Source organism: Lynx rufus, unplaced genomic scaffold (genome assembly GCF_022079265.1).
Source record: "Lynx rufus isolate CCGP_SWC_20201006 ecotype Redwood Valley unplaced genomic scaffold, mLynRuf1.p SCAF_7, whole genome shotgun sequence".
Taxonomy (NCBI): Eukaryota; Metazoa; Chordata; class Mammalia; order Carnivora; family Felidae; genus Lynx; species Lynx rufus.
The window spans coordinates 129,789,150-129,808,900 of NW_025814889.1; the positions used below are offsets into that span (position 1 = coordinate 129,789,150).

Consider the following 19,751-nt stretch of genomic DNA (forward strand, 5'->3'; position numbering starts at 1 on the left):
GGGGATTCTGGTGGGTGCTGACATAGGAAAGGAGGGTGGCGGGGCCGGGACTGGCCTCTGGGGGCTTATTTATGTTCCATTTGGGCTTTGGAGCTGGGATCCAGTTCAGCCTCTTCCACAAGCCCAGGAAGCTCCCATAGAAAGTTCTGGGTAGCCCTTGGAGCTCTGAGGCCCTTGAGCCGTTCCCGGGTCGTTTCTCTGGCCCACGTCCCCTAGTCTAGATCTCTGGGTCTCGTGGCAGTAAGCAAATTCCCAGGGGCTGGGGGTGAAATCGCTGGGCCCTGGGTGTGTGGGGAGGATGTGGTCTGGACATGGCCTTTCCCCGTTTCTGGGAAGGCTGAAAGGCCACAGCCCGCCGGGCCCAAGAAATGCTCTCTAGCGCCAACTCCAGGTCGTGCCCTGGAGTCACAGCTCCTGGGAGGCCCGAGTTGGAAAAGGACGGAAGGACCAGGGAGAGGTCAGGTTCTAGCAGGAGTTACTTAACATTTTGCCACCTCAGCGCGTGCCACAGCCCTGTGAGCGGAGTCCCTTTTACAGCTGGGAAAAAGTAACTCCCGGGGAACTTAAGCTCCTTGCCCGCGAGCAATAGCGAACGGGTGGTAAAGTGAGGAATCAGGCCCCAGCGGTTCCGGGCCGGAGTCAACAAAGGGTGAATGGCCGCAAGGGCGACCGAGGGCACGCGTGAGGGGGGTGAATGAGGAGGAAGGAGGCCTCAGAGGGCACGAACAAACGAGCGGGCAGAGCTGCTAGGCCCCTTAGAGACGCCCGAGTCTAACGCCCCCGTCTTACAGACAGAAGACGGACGCCCAGACAAGAGCCGCGCAGAGGAGGCCAAGGCCGCCAGCAAGAGGCTGCAAGGCCGGGTCCAGGGCCTCCTGACACCCGCTCCCCGCTCTGTGCCGCAGTCCCGAGCCATGATGAAGACCCTGTCCAGCGGGAACTGCACGCTCAGCGTGCCCGCCAAGAACTCGTACCGCATGGTGGTGCTGGGCGCCTCGCGGGTGGGCAAAAGCTCCATCGTCTCCCGCTTCCTCAACGGCCGCTTCGACGACCAGTACACGCCCACCATCGAGGACTTCCACCGGAAGGTCTACAACATCCGGGGCGACATGTACCAGCTGGACATCCTGGACACGTCCGGCAACCACCCCTTCCCTGCCATGCGCAGGCTGTCGATCCTCACAGGTGGGTGCCGGGGGCGGGCGTGCGCGCTCAGCAGCGGACCGTGTGCGGACAGAGCGCGTGGCGTGTCCGCCGTCTGCAGCGAAGCTCCCAGCAGAGCCCCCTCGTGAGGGTCAGAGAGGTGTCGCCGGGCAGGTGGTCGAGCTGGGGCCCAGATTCCGCGCCGTGTGGCCGTGGACCGAGTACCCGTGACCGTGGTGCCACCTTCCAGATCGGGAGCCGACACAGGCAGGCATTGGGACGGTCCCTCTCCGGGGAACAGAGGGGCTCCTGCCTTCCTCCTGCAGGAGGTGGCCCCACAGGGCTCCGGGGCCCGCGGTCAGTCTGCCGGGCTCAGGTCTGTTGACACCCCAGGCCATCGCTGCCTCTCAGAGCAGTAAAGGCAGGACCGGGGCAATGGCCAGTCAGAGTGATGCTGGGGGCTCGGCCATGGTCACGGGAATGGTGGTGGCAATAGCTAACACGTACTGAGGGCTGTGTGCCTGGGCCTGTTCTTACAGCTTAGCATGGATTTATTTCATCCTCACAACTAACGTAGGAGACAGGTCTTTTGCACTTCGCAAGTGGGAAAAGCGATGCCCAGAGAGGTTAAGCTACTCCAGGCGGTAACACAGGCGGTCCGTGGCAGTCTGGTGCTTATTCTCTACCACTAAACTGTCCTGTAGTCTGCTGGCCCTGCTGGGAACACTGGGGCGGCCAGAGAGATTGTCGGGGATTAAGGGGGCAGGTGGAGAGGTGGGACCTGGCCGATGCTTGCCTTCCTAAGGCGGTTTCACGCGGTGGCCAAGAGGGCGGCCATCTGCCTGGGGCAGTTGCTTCCCGGTTTTATTCCTCTGGGCAAGCAACTTTCTGTCTTTGTGCCTCGGTTTTCTCTCTGTAAGAGCCGCACTTCAGCACCCACCCCAAGGCCACTGTGGAAATGAAGTGAGTTAATACAGCAAACGTGCTTGCTGAACGGATAGTGAGTGCTCAATAAACAACAATCGTAACTCAGCATTTACAGAGTGCCTGCTATGGGCTACGCAGTCATTTCCTTTTCTTTTTAAAACGTTTTAATGTTTATTTTTGAGAGAGAGACAGAGACAGAGCATGAATGGAGGAAGGGCAGAGAGAGAGGGAGACACAGAATCCGAAGCAGGTTCCAGGCTCTGAGCTGCCCGCAAGAGCCTGACGTGGGGCCCGAACTCAGGAACCGTGAGATCATGACCTGAGCCGAAGCCGGACGCTTAACCGACTGAGCCACTCAGATGCCCCAGCGCAGCCATTTCCTAAGCATCCTTCTCCCATGGCTGGGCAGTGATGCAGGGAAGGAATGAGCAAGTACCCCTCTAGCCATCACTAAAATAGCCCCCCACATCGAGATGCTTTTGCACCAAGAAACCCGTGCTGTGCGGACTCCTCCCCCTACACCCTGGCCAAGCCCCGTGCTTGAGCACCCTGGGCAGATGGCTTCTTCTTGCGGGCTGTCCTTGCTGACCGTCTGACCCAGATCACATTTCACCCCCCGCCCCGTGGTTTGGAGAGGCACTGTGTGGATGGAAGGAGCCCTGGGTTGACCCAGGTTCCAGTCCTGGCTCCACCACGGCTTACCTGTGTGACCCGGGGTCCGATTCTCGGTCTCCTTGGCTGTGCAACGGACATAAGCTTGCTTCCCCCCGCAGTGTGGCTGTGGGGACTGAAGGAAGGCACTGGGGACACTTCCAACACGTGGAGGTCAGCTCTCCTTGCCTTGGGGAGGGGACTGGGTGCCCGCTGATGTCACAAAGGCTAACACCAGAGGGAGGGAGAGCCACGTGGAGCAGGACCACGTGCGTATTTCCAAAATTAATTTTGAATGACACAAATAATATGCAAACACACCCTCCTATAAACCCGAATAAGCCTAAAAAGCCCCCTTGACCTGTGTCCCCAGCTCCAGGCTCCTGTCCCCTCTCTGGAAGTGGCCCACCCCCTCAGTCTGGTGGGGACTGTTCTGGACCCCACCCCCCCCCCCCACGAACACACTGACCTTTACACTTGTATCCTGTTTGTAATAGGGAGTATTTTCGCCCGTCTCTTTTGAACGCGCACTTATCATTCGGAACACATCTGTCTGCTGCTTGCTTTTTTCACTCACCAGCTCGTGCCTCATTTTCCAACCTGGTGCAGAAGGAAACTCTGAAAGCCATTAATTCTGCCGCCAGCTCTCTTTCCAGCTGCCAGCCAGGCTGCCTCTGAAGCTTGGCATTGCAGTCTTGCATTTGAATATGTCAAGGCCGCCGAGTCCTCAGGGGCCCAGGATTAGCCTAATGGGACAGGGTTGGCATCCCAGGCAGAAACGGTCGCCAGGCCTGGGGCTGGCTTTTGCAAGCACCTCTCTAAACAGCCCACACCCCCCATTCCTTCCATCCCATCACACCCATTCGCCCAGCTTTATGGACACCCACTGTGTGCGGGGCCCTGGGGGACGAGGACGCAGGTGACACTGTCTCCCTCTGCTCCAGAGCTCTTGGTGAGGGGCATACCCACTGGCCGGAGCATGGTTCCGAATGTGGCATGCGCTGTTATGGGGGGACAAATGCCGTGCTCTGGGGGTCCGCAGAAAGGAGGCAGCCGTGCTTCCAGAAGGGGGAATGGCTGGATTCTCCTCTCCAGATGCTGGGCCAGTCACCAACCCCCCTGAGCCTCAGTTTCCTCGTCTGGGAAACAGGGATTTGGGCATCTCCCCCCGGGTTCTTATGAGTTGAAGCCAAAGTTCAGAGAAGGTGCTTTGGGTGTGAACTTGTGATCTCTGTAGTACGTTCTAGAAATTGGGATGTGGGCACTGCCTGTGCTCTCCCTGGCTCCCCAGCTACCTCCAAATTGCCCGTTTCAGACCCAGGGACCCGTCTTGAGTGATGCAGCGAGTGGAAGTAGGGACTCCAAGCCTGGGTCTTGGAGCCTAGCGCTCATTGGTCCATGATTTATTCAAGGAGCAGGGAGCATCTCCATGTGCCAGGCACCGGCCGGGTGAGGATAGAAGCAGGTCTAAATCTTGGCCTGGCCACATTCATGCTGTGTGACCTTGGGCCCTCTCTGCGCCCCTCTCTGCTCACCGACACCAGGAAGGTAACGAAAGCCCCCTCAAGGAGGTTTTGTGAGGAGCCGGGGAGGAACCCACGCTGGCGTGTTCTGATTGTCCTCTCCATACCTAAGACCTCTGAGGACGTGCCACACTCCATTCAGTATCTTGTGAAAAGCCCTGCCGGGAGGCTGTATTTCATCCCTGTGGGACAGATGGGGAAATGAAGGTTCAGAGAGGCCGTGGGACCCGCTCAGGGCTGCGTGGCCAGTAAGTGGCGGGGGCAGGATGTAAGCCTAGGCCTGACTGGTGCCAGTGCTCTGAGTTCCTACGATGTGTCAGGCGCTATCCAGGCCCTGGGGATGTGCACTGAACAAGTCGGGCAAGACCCCTGCTGTCATGGAAATTGTATTTATTATGATAACTCTAACACAGTCTGCACGAATTCGCAAGCCACTCACCCCACGGCCAGCTCTGCGGGGAACTGTAGGGGGAATTAACTGCGTTGTGCCACACGTTAGCTCATGTGCCCTTGGTCAAGGGCTTTAACCCTCTGGGCCTCAGCCTCCCGCTCTGGAAAATGGGGAGAGGAGTGACTCCCCCATAGACTCACTGGGAGGGCGGAGTCAGCGAGGGGAGGGGCGGTGGGGGTGGGGGTGGGGCGGCCTCACCACCTGGGGTCCCTCTCCCCACAGGGGATGTCTTCATCTTGGTGTTCAGCCTGGATAACCGGGAGTCCTTCGACGAGGTCAAGCGCCTCCAGAAGCAGATCCTGGAGGTCAAGTCCTGCCTGAAGAACAAGACCAAGGAGGCGGGGGAGCTGCCCATGGTCATCTGCGGCAACAAGAACGACCATGGCGAGCTGTGCCGCCAGGTGCCCGCCACCGAGGCCGAGCTGCTGGTGTCGGGGGACGAGAACTGCGCCTACTTCGAGGTGTCGGCCAAGAAGAACACCAACGTGGACGAGATGTTCTACGTGCTCTTCAGCATGGCCAAGCTGCCCCACGAGATGAGCCCCGCCCTGCACCGCAAGATCTCCGTGCAGTACGGCGACGCCTTCCACCCCCGGCCCTTCTGCATGCGCCGCGTCAAGGACGTGGACGCCTACGGCATGGTCTCGCCCTTTGCGCGCCGCCCCAGCGTCAACAGTGACCTCAAGTACATCAAGGCCAAGGTCCTTCGGGAGGGCCAGGCCCGTGAGAGGGACAAATGCACCATCCAGTGAGCGGGAGGGACGCCGGGGTGGGCGCTTGGGCGGTGCCTTCTGGGAAGTGACCCCCCCCCCCCGTGCCCGCTGCCCGTGCCCCCCGCCCCCGACGAGACCCCAGTGGCAGCCGCGTTCGAAGGCCTCCGGCTCCAGACCGGGGCACCCCAGCCTCTGACCTCTGTGTGTTCTGCCTCCTGGCCGCTTCCCTCTGATTCTGCTTTTTTCGAGGTGCCCCCCCCCTCCCCCGGCGCATTTAGCTCCTCCCCGCGGGGACAGGTCACTGCGGGGCTGGGGACAAGGGTGGGAGACATCCGGACTTGTGCCGGTCCCCAAGTCAGAGCCTTCTTGTCCTTGGGGTTGGAGGAAACGCTGACGCGGGAGGGGCCGGAATCCCTACGCGGACGGAGCCTTCTGGAACGGTCGCGGGTGGAAATGACTCCCGGGGTCTCCGCCGTGCTGCTTGAGACCCCAGACTCTCGCCCTCTCCGACTCAGCTGTTTGGGCCCCTGCCCCCAGGGTGGCCCCCAGCCGTCCCGGTCGGTCGGGACGTGAGCCAGTGGCGGCTGTGTGTGTGAAGAGGGGCGTGGCCACGTCTCCCGGCCCACGGCCGTCCGTCTGGCGGATGCCTCGTCTGCTGGTTGTGTGTTGCTAATCGTTGTACTGTAAAAGCTACTGACGCCTCGTTGGCCAGACCCCCGCCCAAGTTAGACCCACCGCCTCTGCTGGGGATGCCTTCCTCCCCCTTCCCAGACAGGGTTCCCCGTGGCCTGCCTGCAGCTGGACACTGCCCTCGATAATGAGCTTCACAATTTATATTTGCACGGGGCAGGGGATGGGGGGGGCAGGCTGGGGCTGCTTCTCCTGCCCCAATTTTGCAGAGGAGGTGGCTGAGACTCGGGGGGGGGGTAGGTGACATGTCCCAGCGCCCCCCCCCCCACCTCCCCGTACCCCCCACGCTTCACCTCGTTCAGGGCAGGGCTCTGCCTAGAACCACGCCGTCTTCTACTGTGCTCGTTCCTCAAGCATTTATTGAGCGCCTGCCGGGTGCCGGGTCCACTGTGTGCTAGGAAACAAAGAGGATGAGCAGTGCACTTTATGACCCCGAGGCCAGGCCCATCCCCAGCCTCTCGGCCTGTTCCCCTTCATCCGCATGGCCTGTACCCACCCCTGCTGCCCGTCTGTCTCGTGCATTTGGAACTTTTGCGGTGGGGGGGGGGGGGCGGGGGTGCTGCAGGTGCAGCTGGGAGCCAGAGCTGAGCCCAGAGAGGTAGGTGGAAAGCTCCTCGTGGGTCTTTCCCTCTTGTCTGGCGCTGGACTGCTGCGTCCTGGGTGTGACGGGATTTGAGCCCGTAGACCGAAGGCCTGTCGTCAGCTCTTAGCAAGTACGTTTTGTGTCTCAACCTCCTTTAAAATATTGAGATTTAGGGCTACAAGGAACCTTAGCGATCACCTAGTGACTCTTTCTGAGGCCCAGAGAGGGTGAGCAACTCGCCCCAGCTCACACAGCAAGTCTGTGAGCAGCAGAAGCAGGGCTAAGTCTGGGCGTTCGGCACGCACCCCGAGGTGCCCCCTCTCCTGATGCTTCCTCTGCCCTTGAGGCCTTCAGAGAATGGAGGTGTCTTCCCCGAGCCTGTCTCTAGATGGGTCTTTGAGGGCTCCTGTAAGTTCTGTCTACACGCCCACGTTTGTCTACATGCACCCGTGTGAACACCGAGATGTGCGTGTGCCCCGACTCCAGCTCTGCGTACCCGCTGCCTCCACCCTGCCACCTGCCGCTCAAGTCAGTGGCTCTGACCCTGCTTCTGTGCCCTCGCCCGGCCCCGGCCTGAGCCCTCCCAGTGGACTGGGTACCGTGGCCAGGGCAGGCGTGTGACCTGGTCCCACCCAGTGACGCCCCTGCTGCCCCACATCTCCGTGTATGCTACCAATTAAAGTGGGTTTGTTTCTAAGCTGTGTCCTTGACCATGTGTATTTTTCTGTATTTCCAAGGGGCGGCGTGTCTCTTCCTCCAACCAGAGCTGGCCTTTTCCTCCCTGGAACGCACCTGCCTGCTGCCCTTGCCCAGGCGGCAACGCTGAGTTAGTCCTCAAGTTTAAATACGTGGGGAGGGGGCACCCCAAGACAGGAGGCTGGGCACCTGTCTTGGCCCTGCCCTTCTAGGTCTTCTGGGGGGTGTATGCTGAGCTGTCGGTGTCCCTCGAGAAGGGTGGCGGGGTCAAAGACACCCCCCGCCCCCATGGTTCATCAGCCCCCGGGGGCCACCGTATCTGAATTCCGTGCAACTCGTCTTGAGCATTCATTTTGCCTCAGGGAACATTTGGAACTGTCTGGAAACATTCATTTTAAGTTTATTTATTTATATCGAGAGAGAGAGAGAGAGAGAGTGCAGGAGGAGCAGAGAAAGAGAGAGAGAGCGAATCCCAAGCAGGCTCTGCACTGCCAGGACAGAGCCCGATGCAGGGCTCGAACTCACGAACCGTGAGATCGTGACCTGAGCAGAACTCAAGAGTTGGACGCTTCACCGACTGAGCCACGCAGGTGCCCCTGGAAACATTTTTGAATCACCAAGACTTGGGTGGAGGGCTGCTAGCATCTAGTGGGTAGAGGCCAGGGGTGCTACTGAGCACCCCCGTGTCCAGCTCAGCACCCCCATCATAAAGACTTATCTGGCCCCAAATGTCAGTAGTGGGCAGCCTCGGTTGGGACAGTTGGTCCTGGAGGCCAGGACGTAGCCCAGGTCCGTGTGGTTGATTTGATGTACAACTTTATGGACAGAATTTAATAGACGCCGGGCAAGCAGAGCGAGCCTCGTGTGAGACGAGGCAGGTTGTGGGCGGGGACGGGGGTCGAGGGACAGGGACAAGGTCTCGTCCCTGTGCCACCCTGAACCTGCCACCTTAGGCCATGATTTTCCCTGGGCGGGAGGAAGAGGAGGGGACCAGCCATGCACCTGCCGTGTCTCACGCCGCCCTCACGTTTTCCAGCCCCATGAGAAACATCTCCCCTTGTCCACCCTTTCCCAGCCCTGGTCTTTGTAGAGGAGACAGGCCAACACCATCTCCTGCATCGCAGGCCGGTGCTAGATGGTAAGAGCTGGTGGGGAAGCAGCTGGGCACAGCAGAGCAAGCCTTCCCGGGGTGGGGTGGGAGGGGTGCGGCTAGAGCCTGGACCGCCTCCGCTCTCTCCCCCGACTGGCGACTGTAAGTCACGTCCTTTCCCCCTTCCCCCCCCCCCCCAGCCCCCGCTGGCTCCAATATCCTCGTCTCTAAATGGGAAGTGGGATCAGGGCAGTTGGACCAGACAACACGCGACCAGCCCCTTGCAACCCTATGTTCTCTGCAAGAAGGAATTAATATTCCTATTATGTAATCCACAGCATTCCGCTCGTTGCTAAATAGAACACGCTTGCTCCAGCCCCGGCCCAGCCCGCTCCCCGCACCCCCCAGGCTCACCCTGGGATGGGGTTAATGATCACCGGGCTGGCTGTGGCAGAGAAGGAGACTTGCCCGATGCAAGAGAGGGAGAGAGGGTACAATTGGATTGTAGGAACATCCCCCCACAGTGAAACCATTTACAGACAAGCACAGGACAGCCAGCTTAGCTCCTGACCTCGCGAAGGGAGCCCTGGGAATCTGATTTCAGAGAATTCTGCGCTGCAAACTCTAAGTACTTAGTCTGTTCTGCCTCCCTGAACCTGTCACTTACTCAGAAGAAAAACTTCAGTCTGGGTCACGGCTTGGTGGGGCTGCTGGAAAGCCAGCTGGGGCTCAGCAGCAAAGGCTGCTGGGAACAGGGGTAGGGACAGAGGGCTGGCCTTTGTTGAAGACCTACCGTGCACTGAGTGCCGTGCTGAGTCTGTTACCTGCACCCACTTACTGGATCCTCGTGGCAAAGCTATGTGGAGGGATTATGACTCCCTTTCTACATACCAGGGAACCGAGGCTCAGAGAGGCGAAGCCACTTGCCCGAGGTTGCACAGCTGTGTGGGCAGAGCTGAGCTAGAATCCACGTCTGATTGCAAAGCATGTTTTCTCCCCAGAGCTTTCAGAACGGAGTTGGCTGAGGGGCTGCCCTCCGGAGGGAGAGAGGCTGGAGGGTTGAGGTCCGTCTGAACATAGTTCAGCAGCCTTGAGCAGATGTCATCACAGGGAGTAAGATACTCTGCGGCTCATCGCAAAAGGCCCAGCCCCTGTAATAGAAGAGCTTGACTTCTGTTTCATGGAAAAGTCCACCAGCGCCCAAGGGCGGCTCTGCTCCACAGGCCGTTCGGGCGTCCAGGTTTTAGGCCGCCCCATCTCTTGGACCAGGCCACCATCTGCAAGGTCAGAGCCACCACCACATTCAGGTTCAGCCAGAGGGGTAGGGGAAGAGAGCGCCGAGGATACATGTCTGCGGCTTTCGGGGGCCTTGGACGCACCCCTCCCTCTCCCTTTCGCTGGCCACGCACACCTGTGAGGAGGGCTGGGACAGACAGCTCCTTGCCAGGTGGCCCCGCGTCCAGTGGCAATCCTCACGGAGACACGGGAGACGCAATCCGTCTGGCCAGCTAACGGGCCACCCAGCACCCTCCCGCATCGGGTCCAGGCCTCGGGACGCCATGTGCGCCCGACCTCACTCAGGAAGCGTCTCCACCTTCCCTGCTTCCTTAAAGCCGATCTGGGCTTTATTCTCCCCTGTCCCTCGATGAAAACGCGTCCATACCAAAGGCACTTCAGGTGGCAAATACAGCCTCAGTTACAAATCCCTGGTCCCTGTGATGACGGACATTTCAGTCTTTGATCAAAGGAAAGACCTTCCCTCCCACCCCCAGCGGTGGCCTGCTCACACACAGAGGTCGGAATCGAGGGAGACAAGGACGGGCAGGTTCTCCTCTCTTCACTCTCTGGCTTCCGTTTTAGCTAATTCCAGTTTCTCTCTCCTCGGTCCTTGGGAGGTGGGTCTGGTAGGGGTGGGGGGGAGGAGGTCAGAGGAGCAGGGAGGTTCTTGCGTGCCCGGCACTGTGGTGTCGCGGTAAGACAGCGTCATGCTCGGAGCATGGCAGATGTTTCACAATGATATTAAAACCGCAGGCATAGTTTCGTAGGTTTTTCCGAGACCATCCCACCGTCCCTGGCAAGGGCTCACCTGTGGGCATCTTGGTGTAGGTCTGTGCATCTGTATTTGGATTGCTTGCTAGGTCCTTCCGCAGCCTCTAGGAATGGTCTTTTTTTTTTTTTAAGTTTACTTATTTATTTTGAGTGTGTGTGTGTGTGTGTGTGTGCGCAAGTGGGGGAGAGGCAGAGAGAGGGAGACAGAGAGTCCCAAGCAGGCTTTGCACAGTCAGCACGGAGCCTGGTTTGGGTCTCGAACCCGCAAACCCGCAAACCGCGAGATCATGACCCGAGCCAAAGTCGGACACTTAACCCCCTGAGCCACCCAGGCGCCCCACCTCTAAGAATTTTCTAATACCTGTCGGTTTCCTGTGCTGAGGCCTCTTTCCTCCAGGGTGCTCTCTCGGTCGGGGCTCACGCTCTCTTTCCCAAAACACCTTCTCACGGTGGACTCTTTCATATCATTGACATAGGTCGGAATTATGAGTCAGGCAGCTGGTTCTTGGCCGTATGTGTGGAGACTTTTGCCTTGGGTTTGGCACCTGGCTTTGGAATCTGAGATCAGTCTTGTTGGGTCTCAGCAGAAATGAAGAGAGAGGGTCAGGAGAGGCCACTGAGGGGATGGCAGGGCCGGCAGGTTCGATGTCTGGTGAGACCCGCCTCCTGGCTCACAGACGGCCATCTGAGGCGCGAGCTCTCTGGGGTCCTTTTATAAGGGCGCTAATCCTTATGTGGGCTCCTCTCATGACCCAGTCACCTCCCCAAAGGCCCCACCTCCAAATACCATCACATGGGGGGTTAGGTTTCCACACCCGGACCTTGGGGGGCACCTTGAGTCTATTACAGTCTATTTCCCCATTACTTTTTATTGTTCTAATGTTACATGAAAATATGATTTAGCTTGATTCCTGGGGCGGGGGGGGGGGTTGGGGGCACCTTTCTCGATTTTGCCCGGAAGGAATTGCCACAGGTCTGGGCCCTGGCTCCAGGCCCCAGGTTGGGTTCCAGTCCGTTCCACCCTGTTCCTTTTGGAACCCCCGGGGCTCAAGAGGCTGCAGTCTGGTGTGCCCGCCTCATGATGGGTCATCGGATCACAAAAGGGTGGGCGGGAACGTGAGACCTCAGCCCAGAGCTGACACACTGTCACCTCCGCCATGTGTCACCGGCCAAAAGAAGTCCCCCCGCCAGCGCGCAATCCAGCGCCCGACGCACCCTGTCCGCTCCAGGGGAGTCACACGGCAACGGGCTCACACGTGTGTTCTCAAACAGAGAAGGCGTGAAGGAGGGTGAATGTGGCTTCATCGATCACACCTGGCCTCCCTGTGACTCAGTTTCCTCTTTTGGAGGAGAGACGTGATCACACCGCCATCTTGCTGGATGGCAACGAGTTAATGCCTCCTTCTCAGGACGCTCTGTCTCAGGACCCAGCTCCTGGGCTGTGAGGAGCCCCATCCGCCACCCACGTGAGGACGCTGCCGGGGGAGGTGCTCCTGGCACGTGAAGGCCAGGACACGTGAGCGCGGGAGCCTCCAGGTGGCTCCAGCCCCAGACGTTCGAATCTTCTGGACGTGATGGAACAGAGGTAAGCGATTCCTGCTGTGCGCTGTCCAAATTCCCGATCACAGGGTAAAGCGGTGGTTGTTTTGTGCCGCTGACTTCGGCGGGGTTGGTCAGGCAGCGATGCGAATGTGAAATGTTCGCTAAACCCTCTTCACTTCCGGGTCTCAGGCCACAGATGCGCATCAGAAGCAGTCCTTGCTCCACAAAGAACAAACAGCCAACAAGCAGCGATTACGACATAGTCTGTCACCTGCCATGACAGCGGCTGTGCACTGACCTGTCTGGGGAAGATGATGCCGGAGGTGAATCTAGCAAATTCAAAGCTAACCAGGAGGGAGTGGGCTTCTAAACAGAGCGTGCAAGGGACTAGAGCCCAAAGGAGACGGAGCATAGAAGGAAAAGCCTATTAAATACTCAGCTGCCACAGGGCCTTTGCACTGGCCATTCTCTCTGCCTGGAACGTGCTTCCTTTACAGACCCCACCGGCTCACTTGGCCACTCCATTCACAAATATCACCTCCTCAAAGAAGCTCCTCCTGATCTCCCTACCTAAGGTTCCCCCCAGTCCAGCCCTCTCTATTCTCTTTCCCGCTTTATCTTTCTGGATGGACTTGTTACCATTTGACTCTAATGTGTGGCTACAGCATGTCTCTTCCACTGGAATGTGAACTGCAGGGAACTAAAGCACCTGTTCAGCATAGGCTGGTGCCTGGCACACAGTAGGTCTTCAATAAATACATCAGGAGCGGATGGATGAGTGATAGAGGCACGGTCAGCTACCCCTTCTGGAGGCCCACTCTGGCTACAGGGGTGAGCGGAGAGGCAAGAAAGGAGGCCAGGGGAGGTAAGAGGTAGCTACAGTGGTCCAGGTGGGAGCAAGGCAAGAGCCTCTTCGAGACATGCTGTGGGGAGAGTGGAGGCAGGGCAGATTTGAGGGGGCAGACCTGGGATCCACCAGCTGTGGGATGTTGCATTGGGCGGAGAGTCGGGACTGGCATTTGGGCAGCCGGCTGGGGCCAGTCACCAAAATGGGAGCTCCGGGAGGGGGCCCCAACGGACCTTCCTTCGAGGGCAATTGCCCAGCAGGAGCCTGGGTGGGAGAGTCTGAAGCCTGGGGGAGAAGCCCACCACGACAGATCTGAGCTCCTGTCACCGTGGGGAGAGCATCGATGAGACGGAGCAAGCAGGAAGAAGGGGACCGGGAGGAACACCACCGTTTAGGAGAGGACAGAGAGCCGAAGGAAGGAGAGGTGGCCGGAAAACCACAGTGTGGCGCCACGGAAGCTGCGGGACGGGAAGGTCTGAGAAGGCACAGATGGGCTCAGCTGCCAACAGCGGCCAAGAAAGGGGCCGAAGAGTGTCAGCGGGACGTTGGAGGCAGCTCACCTAAGGGCGGACCGCGTGGTGCGGGAGAGCACGGTGTGCACATAGCAAGGGCGCCGTTCCCCCTTTCTAAACCATCACGGCTGTTCAGTGAAACGGAAACGTGGGGCGAAAAACCAGGGAGATGGGTGGCTCCAGGGGGCCCGCTGTTAGCGTCGTCTTCATCTTCTAAGACACAGAGGCTTGAGCTTGCCGAAATGCTGTTGGGAAAGATCCAGAAGGGATGGAGGGTGGTGGCAGAAGAGAGCAGGAAGGGCTAGGGTCCGGGGCGCAGGCAGGCGAGTCTCCGAGGACATCCAAGGAGAGGGCGGGGAGGGGCCAGAGCCGGGACTGAGCCAAACTGAGCTGCAAGGAGGGCTTTGTCCTGCCTTCCCGGGCAACTGGCGCCCTGGTGTGCTGCCCGCTGGGGACCGCTGGGGACAGAGGCCGGTCCCCCAGAGACCCATCTCAGCTCTCCAGTGTTTTCGCAAGAAATTAAACCCGAAGGAGAAAAGCCCGCACCGTTTTCATCCCAAATGAGAAAGAACAGTGGTGCTGGCTGCCGTCCAGGGGGTGGGGAGTGGAATCCCCAGAGGCGGCTGGAAGGAAGAAGCCCGTGTGACATTTAACGTCCACCCCACAAACCGGAGCTCGCTCTGTGCCCCGACCCGTGCTGGGTCTGGGGACGGACAGACAAGGTCCTCAGGAGATCTCAGGGGGTGTGGAGGGGGATAGACAGGTCTCAGTGACTCAATAATCGCTGACACGGGTGGGAGAGGTTCCTCAGAGGAGGTAACAATTTTAGCTGCCTCTGAAGCATTTGTAGACTTTTACCGGGAGAACTTCCTGGAGGTGGGAAATCATATTATTCTACTTAATATAATTATACTTAATATAAAAGCTCTCAGCTTAGCACCTGCCATATTGTCAGCTCTCAATATAGATGAGCCATTAAAATATTATCACTCATCATTTCCATGCATTTGGAAGCTTGACTCCACCCAACCCGCCCCCCGCGCCCCCCCCCCAGCAGTGTTTTTGACATTCACAAGAAATGAGACAAGAGATCTTGGAGAATCCCAGCCTGGGAAGTAGGCAGCCTTCGGCACAGACCGCCCTTCTAAGAAGGAGCAAGGCGTCACTAAAATGCGAAGCTGCTGCCCTAGCCGGTTGGTGACTTACAGTCGAAGCCAAAGCCAGTGCCGCAGTTATTGGTGTGGTTCCTGCCACTCATAGCGTCGTCCGCGCGGGAGCTGGCCGGGGAATCGGGGAATCACTTTTCCTGCTGTTCACTGACAGCAGCATATGGTGGGCTCGTCTGGAGCCACAGATCCAAGCCAGGGCCAAACCCCGCTCTCCGCTCTCTAATCCGCTCTCTAATCCTCTCCCCGCTTCCCTCCTTCAGACTAAAAGCCAGGGATGTTTCAGACGTCTTCGCGTTCTTTCCACGATTAGCTCTAGCAGCCGGCTTCCTTTTGAGGCCAATTTCCTAAAAGAAACCGGGTTTACCACCGGGTGGGCAGCGAGGCTCATTTGCTAGCTGAGTTCCACGCTGACGTTTTTGACTCATCGAACATATAAACGATTACGGGCCGCGGGCCTGCGGGGCGCTTGACATGAACCCAAACCGGATGCTCAATCCTTGGATGTCACCGGCTTTTGGGGGCTCCCCGATCCCCCTCCCTCTCCCCGAACACACAGCCTTTAAGTCACCTAGTGTTCCATCCTGCCTGACGCGGGCACACACACACTCATGCACACACACGTAACGTACACACGGGCATAAGCGTTTGCGTGCAAACGCACGTAGGCACGTCAGTAAGGCACGAGCAGCCCACGCGTGCACACATAGGTTCGCAAGCATACTCGCACACACAGATGGTTGTACGCACAGGCGAGCACACACTCACACGTGTGGCACACAGGCGTGCACGCATCTACCACCGCGCATGCACGCGCACACGCAAATATACAACACCACACGCGCACAAGACACGCACGCGCGGGCACCCACAACGTGCACGCACAAAGACGCACACACTCGTGTGCACGCGCAACATGCATGCACGCAAGGCACCCTTTGCACACCCGTGCATGTGCACACATGCGACACCCACGCTTACAGGCACTCTTGCACACGGTGCACGCAGACACGGGCAGACACCGTGCTCTGCTTAGGACAAGTGAGGAGGAGGAAGGGGAGGAAGGGAGACACATCATTCTTTCTCCTCTAGTTCAAATGACTTCTCTTCCTGGCACCAACTTTTGTTTTGATGTCTTTTGTTATTTTATTAGATCACGAAGACACGGGACAGGAACCAAACCCTGGGGTTTTACAGATGGGAGACGTGATTTCTAGCAACGAATCTGCTGGAACAGAATGACATAGGGGAAGAAGGACGCGGAGGCCTCTAGGAGTGTCTGCACAAGCCCGTCCCCACCACCACGCTCCCTGCAAAGGAGGGGCCACGGCCCAGGAAAAGACGCCGAAGCCCTGCGCTCGCTTCGAGCAGCCTGCCACTCCGGCTGTGTGCACCTGCTCCGTCCGCTCCCCGTCTCTGGTCTCTGGTCCTTCCAGCTTCGACGTTGGTAGGTCCTGGTACCCTTCTACAGCAGACGGAGAAATTGTGGGACTCGTGGGAGCATCCATCCCAGGGCCCATCACCACAGGGCTTCCCAAATCTGAACATGGAGATGAGTCGCCTGGGGATCTTGTTAAAATGCAGACGCTTGAGTCAGTAGGTCTGGAATGGCCCTGAGAGTCTTTCTAACAAGCTCCCAGGTGACTGCACCTGTACCACAAAGGCCTTATGCTCTTCCACGGTTTCCTTTAAAGGGGTGATGAGGCCGAGATTTGGTCCCCCCGGCACTGCACCCCACGTTCCTGGCTGGGATAGGAACGATGGCACCTTGTCTCAGAGCTCCCCCCCTTCCTCCCTGGCTCTGGGCCCCCCAGGGTCACCTACCTCCCTTTTCTGAGCCAGCTCCCCACCCCTCCCCCACTCTTGGAGCTGTGATGTGCTCGGCACCTGCCTCGGAGCTCCTATCTCCCGGGAGGCCTGGGGAGGTCCCTTCACCTCTTGGAGCCTCAGTTTCCCCAACTGTATGAAGAGGGGGCTGGGCTTGCTCTCAGCCCTGGCTGCACTTCAGCCCCTGGCAGAGCCTTTTCCAAGTACCCTGGCCCGGGTGCCACCCTCAAAGGTTTCTTTATAACTGGACTCCGGCGAGGCTCAGGTGTGGGCGATTCTAACGGACGGCGGGGCTGAGGACCCCAGGTCTGGTGCTCATTAAGGGTGAGCGCGCAGTGCTGAGGGTCGGCGAGGGGTACAGTGGCCGGTTCTGCGCGCTGACCCCACACCGTCAGATGCGGGGCTCGGGGACAGGCGAGCGAGGCTTCAGAAGGACTTGGGCCCGGCTGTTAGACAGGCTCCCACTCCCCACCATGGGAAAGAAGTCTTAGAATGATGCTCACGACAATGACCCTAGCTTCGAGTTGAACTTTCTTTTCTTCTGACTGGCACACGCTGCCTGTTTTAATTAAAGACTCAACCCCACACGTCAATCACCCGCAGACCTCCCCCACCAACGCACCTTCCCACGGGAGGGCTGGTAGCGGCATCTCTGTGTGCACGGCAGGGAGGAGGGCCCGTCCCAGGCTGCCGCTCGCCGAGGGTTACCTGACGTCCTGGCCGGACAGGAGGCTCCATTCGCTAGAACCCCCTTGGCCACCTCACAGCAGAGGCCCAAACGGAGCCATGGAAGTCAACCGGTGGTACGGCTATTCAGCCCAGGTGTCCACAGCGACCTGTCTCTTCCTAAGGCTGACAACGGGTTCTAGCACCAGGGGGATGCTTTCTGTGTCGGAGAAGCCCAGCCCGGAATGGGTCCGCTGTGCCTGTCTAATCTCCGCTCCGTGAGGCCTCCCGGTGGCTCAGGGCACGTCCTTTCCGCGAGGGACTGAGATGTCACCGGGGCAGCAGCCCCACCCGCCCGGGCTCCCCAGAGGATGGGAAAGCAGTCATGAGGACGAAGACAGCGGGTACCCCTCCACACTCCCTAGTCAGGGTAGGCTGGGGGCCCGGCGCTGGACGCTAGAGCCGTACTACCCAGGGTTCAAATCCTGCTTCTGCCGCCGAGCGGCTGGGTAATGGTGTGCAAGTTACTTCACAGCTCCAGCCTCCGTCTTCCCATCGGTGAAATGGGAAGGAAGGTCCGCACAACGGCATCCAGCACGTCATAGCCTCTGGCTCTCCTCTCATTCTTTCCAGCCTCACAGTCCTACACAGGGAGAGAGTCTCCAGGCTCCAGGTAGAAGAGCTCTGCCAGGGCCTCAGTCTCCCCTCTGGCCAGGGCGGTGGTTCTGAGGCTGGGCCTGGGAGACTTGTAAGTCTCCTGGCGTCCAGTGCACCCCACAGCTATACCGGAATCTCTGAGAGAGGGACTCAGGCATCAGCTCTTTGGAAGAGTCTACAGAGAGTGTGAACGCTTAGCCAATGTTCAGAAGCAGTGTGAATCTGGAAGCGTTCGCCCCTGGAAGGTTTGCTCAGCCTGAGACCCTGGGAGCTCCTGAGGTCAGAGTGGAATCCAAGCATCGGGGGAGTGGATGGAAATGGAGATTTGCACCGGACCGGCTACTCTCTGCTCATGCGCTCATTGCACCCGAGCTCTTAAGCCCCTGCACTGAGACTGAGTGGTGCACACAGCCAGGAATGAGGCCGGGGCACGGCCCCGTGGCGCACGCTCACTTGTGGGGAGACACGCACGTATCCACTTATCGCATCGATGCACCTGTCGGCGAGGGCTGCGACGTGCAGACTAAGTGGTCGGGGACGGCCTCTCGTGCAAGCTGAGACCTGGCGGGTACGGAGAGGTTCGCAAGCGGAAGCAGGGGTATAGTCCAGCTGCGGATTGAACGTGACACCTTCTGGAAAGCTCATACCCAAATCCGGGTTCTTTCCACTCCCCTCCCTGGGCTGCGCTCACCCCGTCCTTCTCACTGTTCCCCCATTTGTCCCACACAGCCCCCCCCCCCAACGGCCCCACTACCTCATCACAAACTCCAAACACCCCACCAGACCAGCTGCCAATCCACGTTGATTGACATCCTTTCCCAAAGCCGCTGCGAGGACAAATCTTCCTTCTTTGGATATTGATCTGACTTTGAGACACATTCAAAGGCTAGTGGCAGCCAAACTTGGCTGGATAAGGCGGGTGATTATGTCGGTCACCTGTCGCCGTGTAACAAATCATCCCCAAACTTAGTGGCTCGAACAGCAGTAAATACTCATGATCTCACACAGTGTCTGTGGGTCAGGGGTCCCGGAGCAGCTTAGCTGTGGGGTCCTGGCCCCAGGGCTGTCATGAGGTTGCAGTCAAGCGTCAGCCAGCCCTCATCCGAAGGCTGGCCTGGGACCGGAGGACCCTCTTCCCAGGTGGCTCCCTCCCACGGTGGGCAGTTGACTCCGGCCCCCGGCTGGAGGCCCCGGCCTTGCCATAACATGGCAGCTGGCTTCTCCCAGACCGAGCAATCCCGGCGAGGAGGAGGCCTCAGAAGTCCTTCCTTTAATATCCAGCTGGTTATTCAGTGTGGGAAGAGACCACACACTGATCTTTAGGGGATGTGGTTTGCGTTCTAAAATTAGAGACAGAGATTGGTTCCTTGGGCACTGGGAGAAACTCTTTCACCTCTTTCTTGTGGGGCAGGACCCGGAGACTCACTCAGGAAATGCAAGCAGTCACCTTTGATTCAGCTCAGACTCACCAGCATTAATTGGGCACCTACTGCATACCAACACACACATTCCTTACCTCACCTCTCCCTCGCTGCCCTGCTTGTGGTAGGCGTTTTGGTTCTTCCTCTCTCGCAGACGTGGAAACTGAGGCCCATGGGGAAACTGGTCAGGGACCAGGTGCCCTCCTTAGGAGCACAGTGGCCAGGACCAGCCAGGCGGGGAACTCATGCTCCAAATGCAGCGAGACAGATCTCCAGGTATCAGACTACGGGGGAGGAGGCAGGGGTAGCCTGCTGCTGTTTTCTCTTCTAGCCCTGGGGTTGGGTGCTACCATCCAGGCTGAGACCCAAGCACAGTACGGTGGGCACATCAGCGGGGTCCTCTTGGAGGCAGAGGGCGCACAGACATGCTCACTGGGGAGCATTTAATAGAGACTCTTACGAGGTGTAGATGGGCTTCAGGGACATCGATAGGGGATGCTGAAGCATCCGGAGGCTGGCAACAGCTGGGAGCCGTTATCACCGCCATGACCAGTGGGGCCAGGGAGGGAGCAGTTCCCAGAATCCAGAGGGAGCTGT

At 58.8% G+C, this 19,751-nt stretch overlaps 1 protein-coding gene across 1 annotated transcript; it reads left to right on the forward strand.

The window, feature by feature from the left end:
- The first annotated feature begins 914 nt into the window (after positions 1 to 914).
- RASD2 (RASD family member 2) lies at positions 915 to 5,447 on the forward strand. The gene is made up of 2 exons (XM_047065011.1): positions 915 to 1,185; positions 4,918 to 5,447. The coding sequence occupies exons 1-2, from the start codon at positions 915 to 917 to the stop codon at positions 5,445 to 5,447; spliced, it is 801 nt and encodes a 266-aa protein (XP_046920967.1).
- Positions 5,448 to 19,751: the final 14,304 nt, after the last annotated feature.

Bases quoted from the DNA above. Each gene is read 5' to 3' on its own strand.
- RASD2 (XM_047065011.1), top strand. From the start codon at position 915: ATGATGAAGACCCTGTCCAGCGGGAACTGCACGCTCAGCGTGCCCGCC. The intron at 1,186-4,917 runs GTGGGTGCCGGG...CTCTCCCCACAG, and splicing joins CAGGCTGTCGATCCTCACAG to GGGATGTCTTCATCTTGGTG.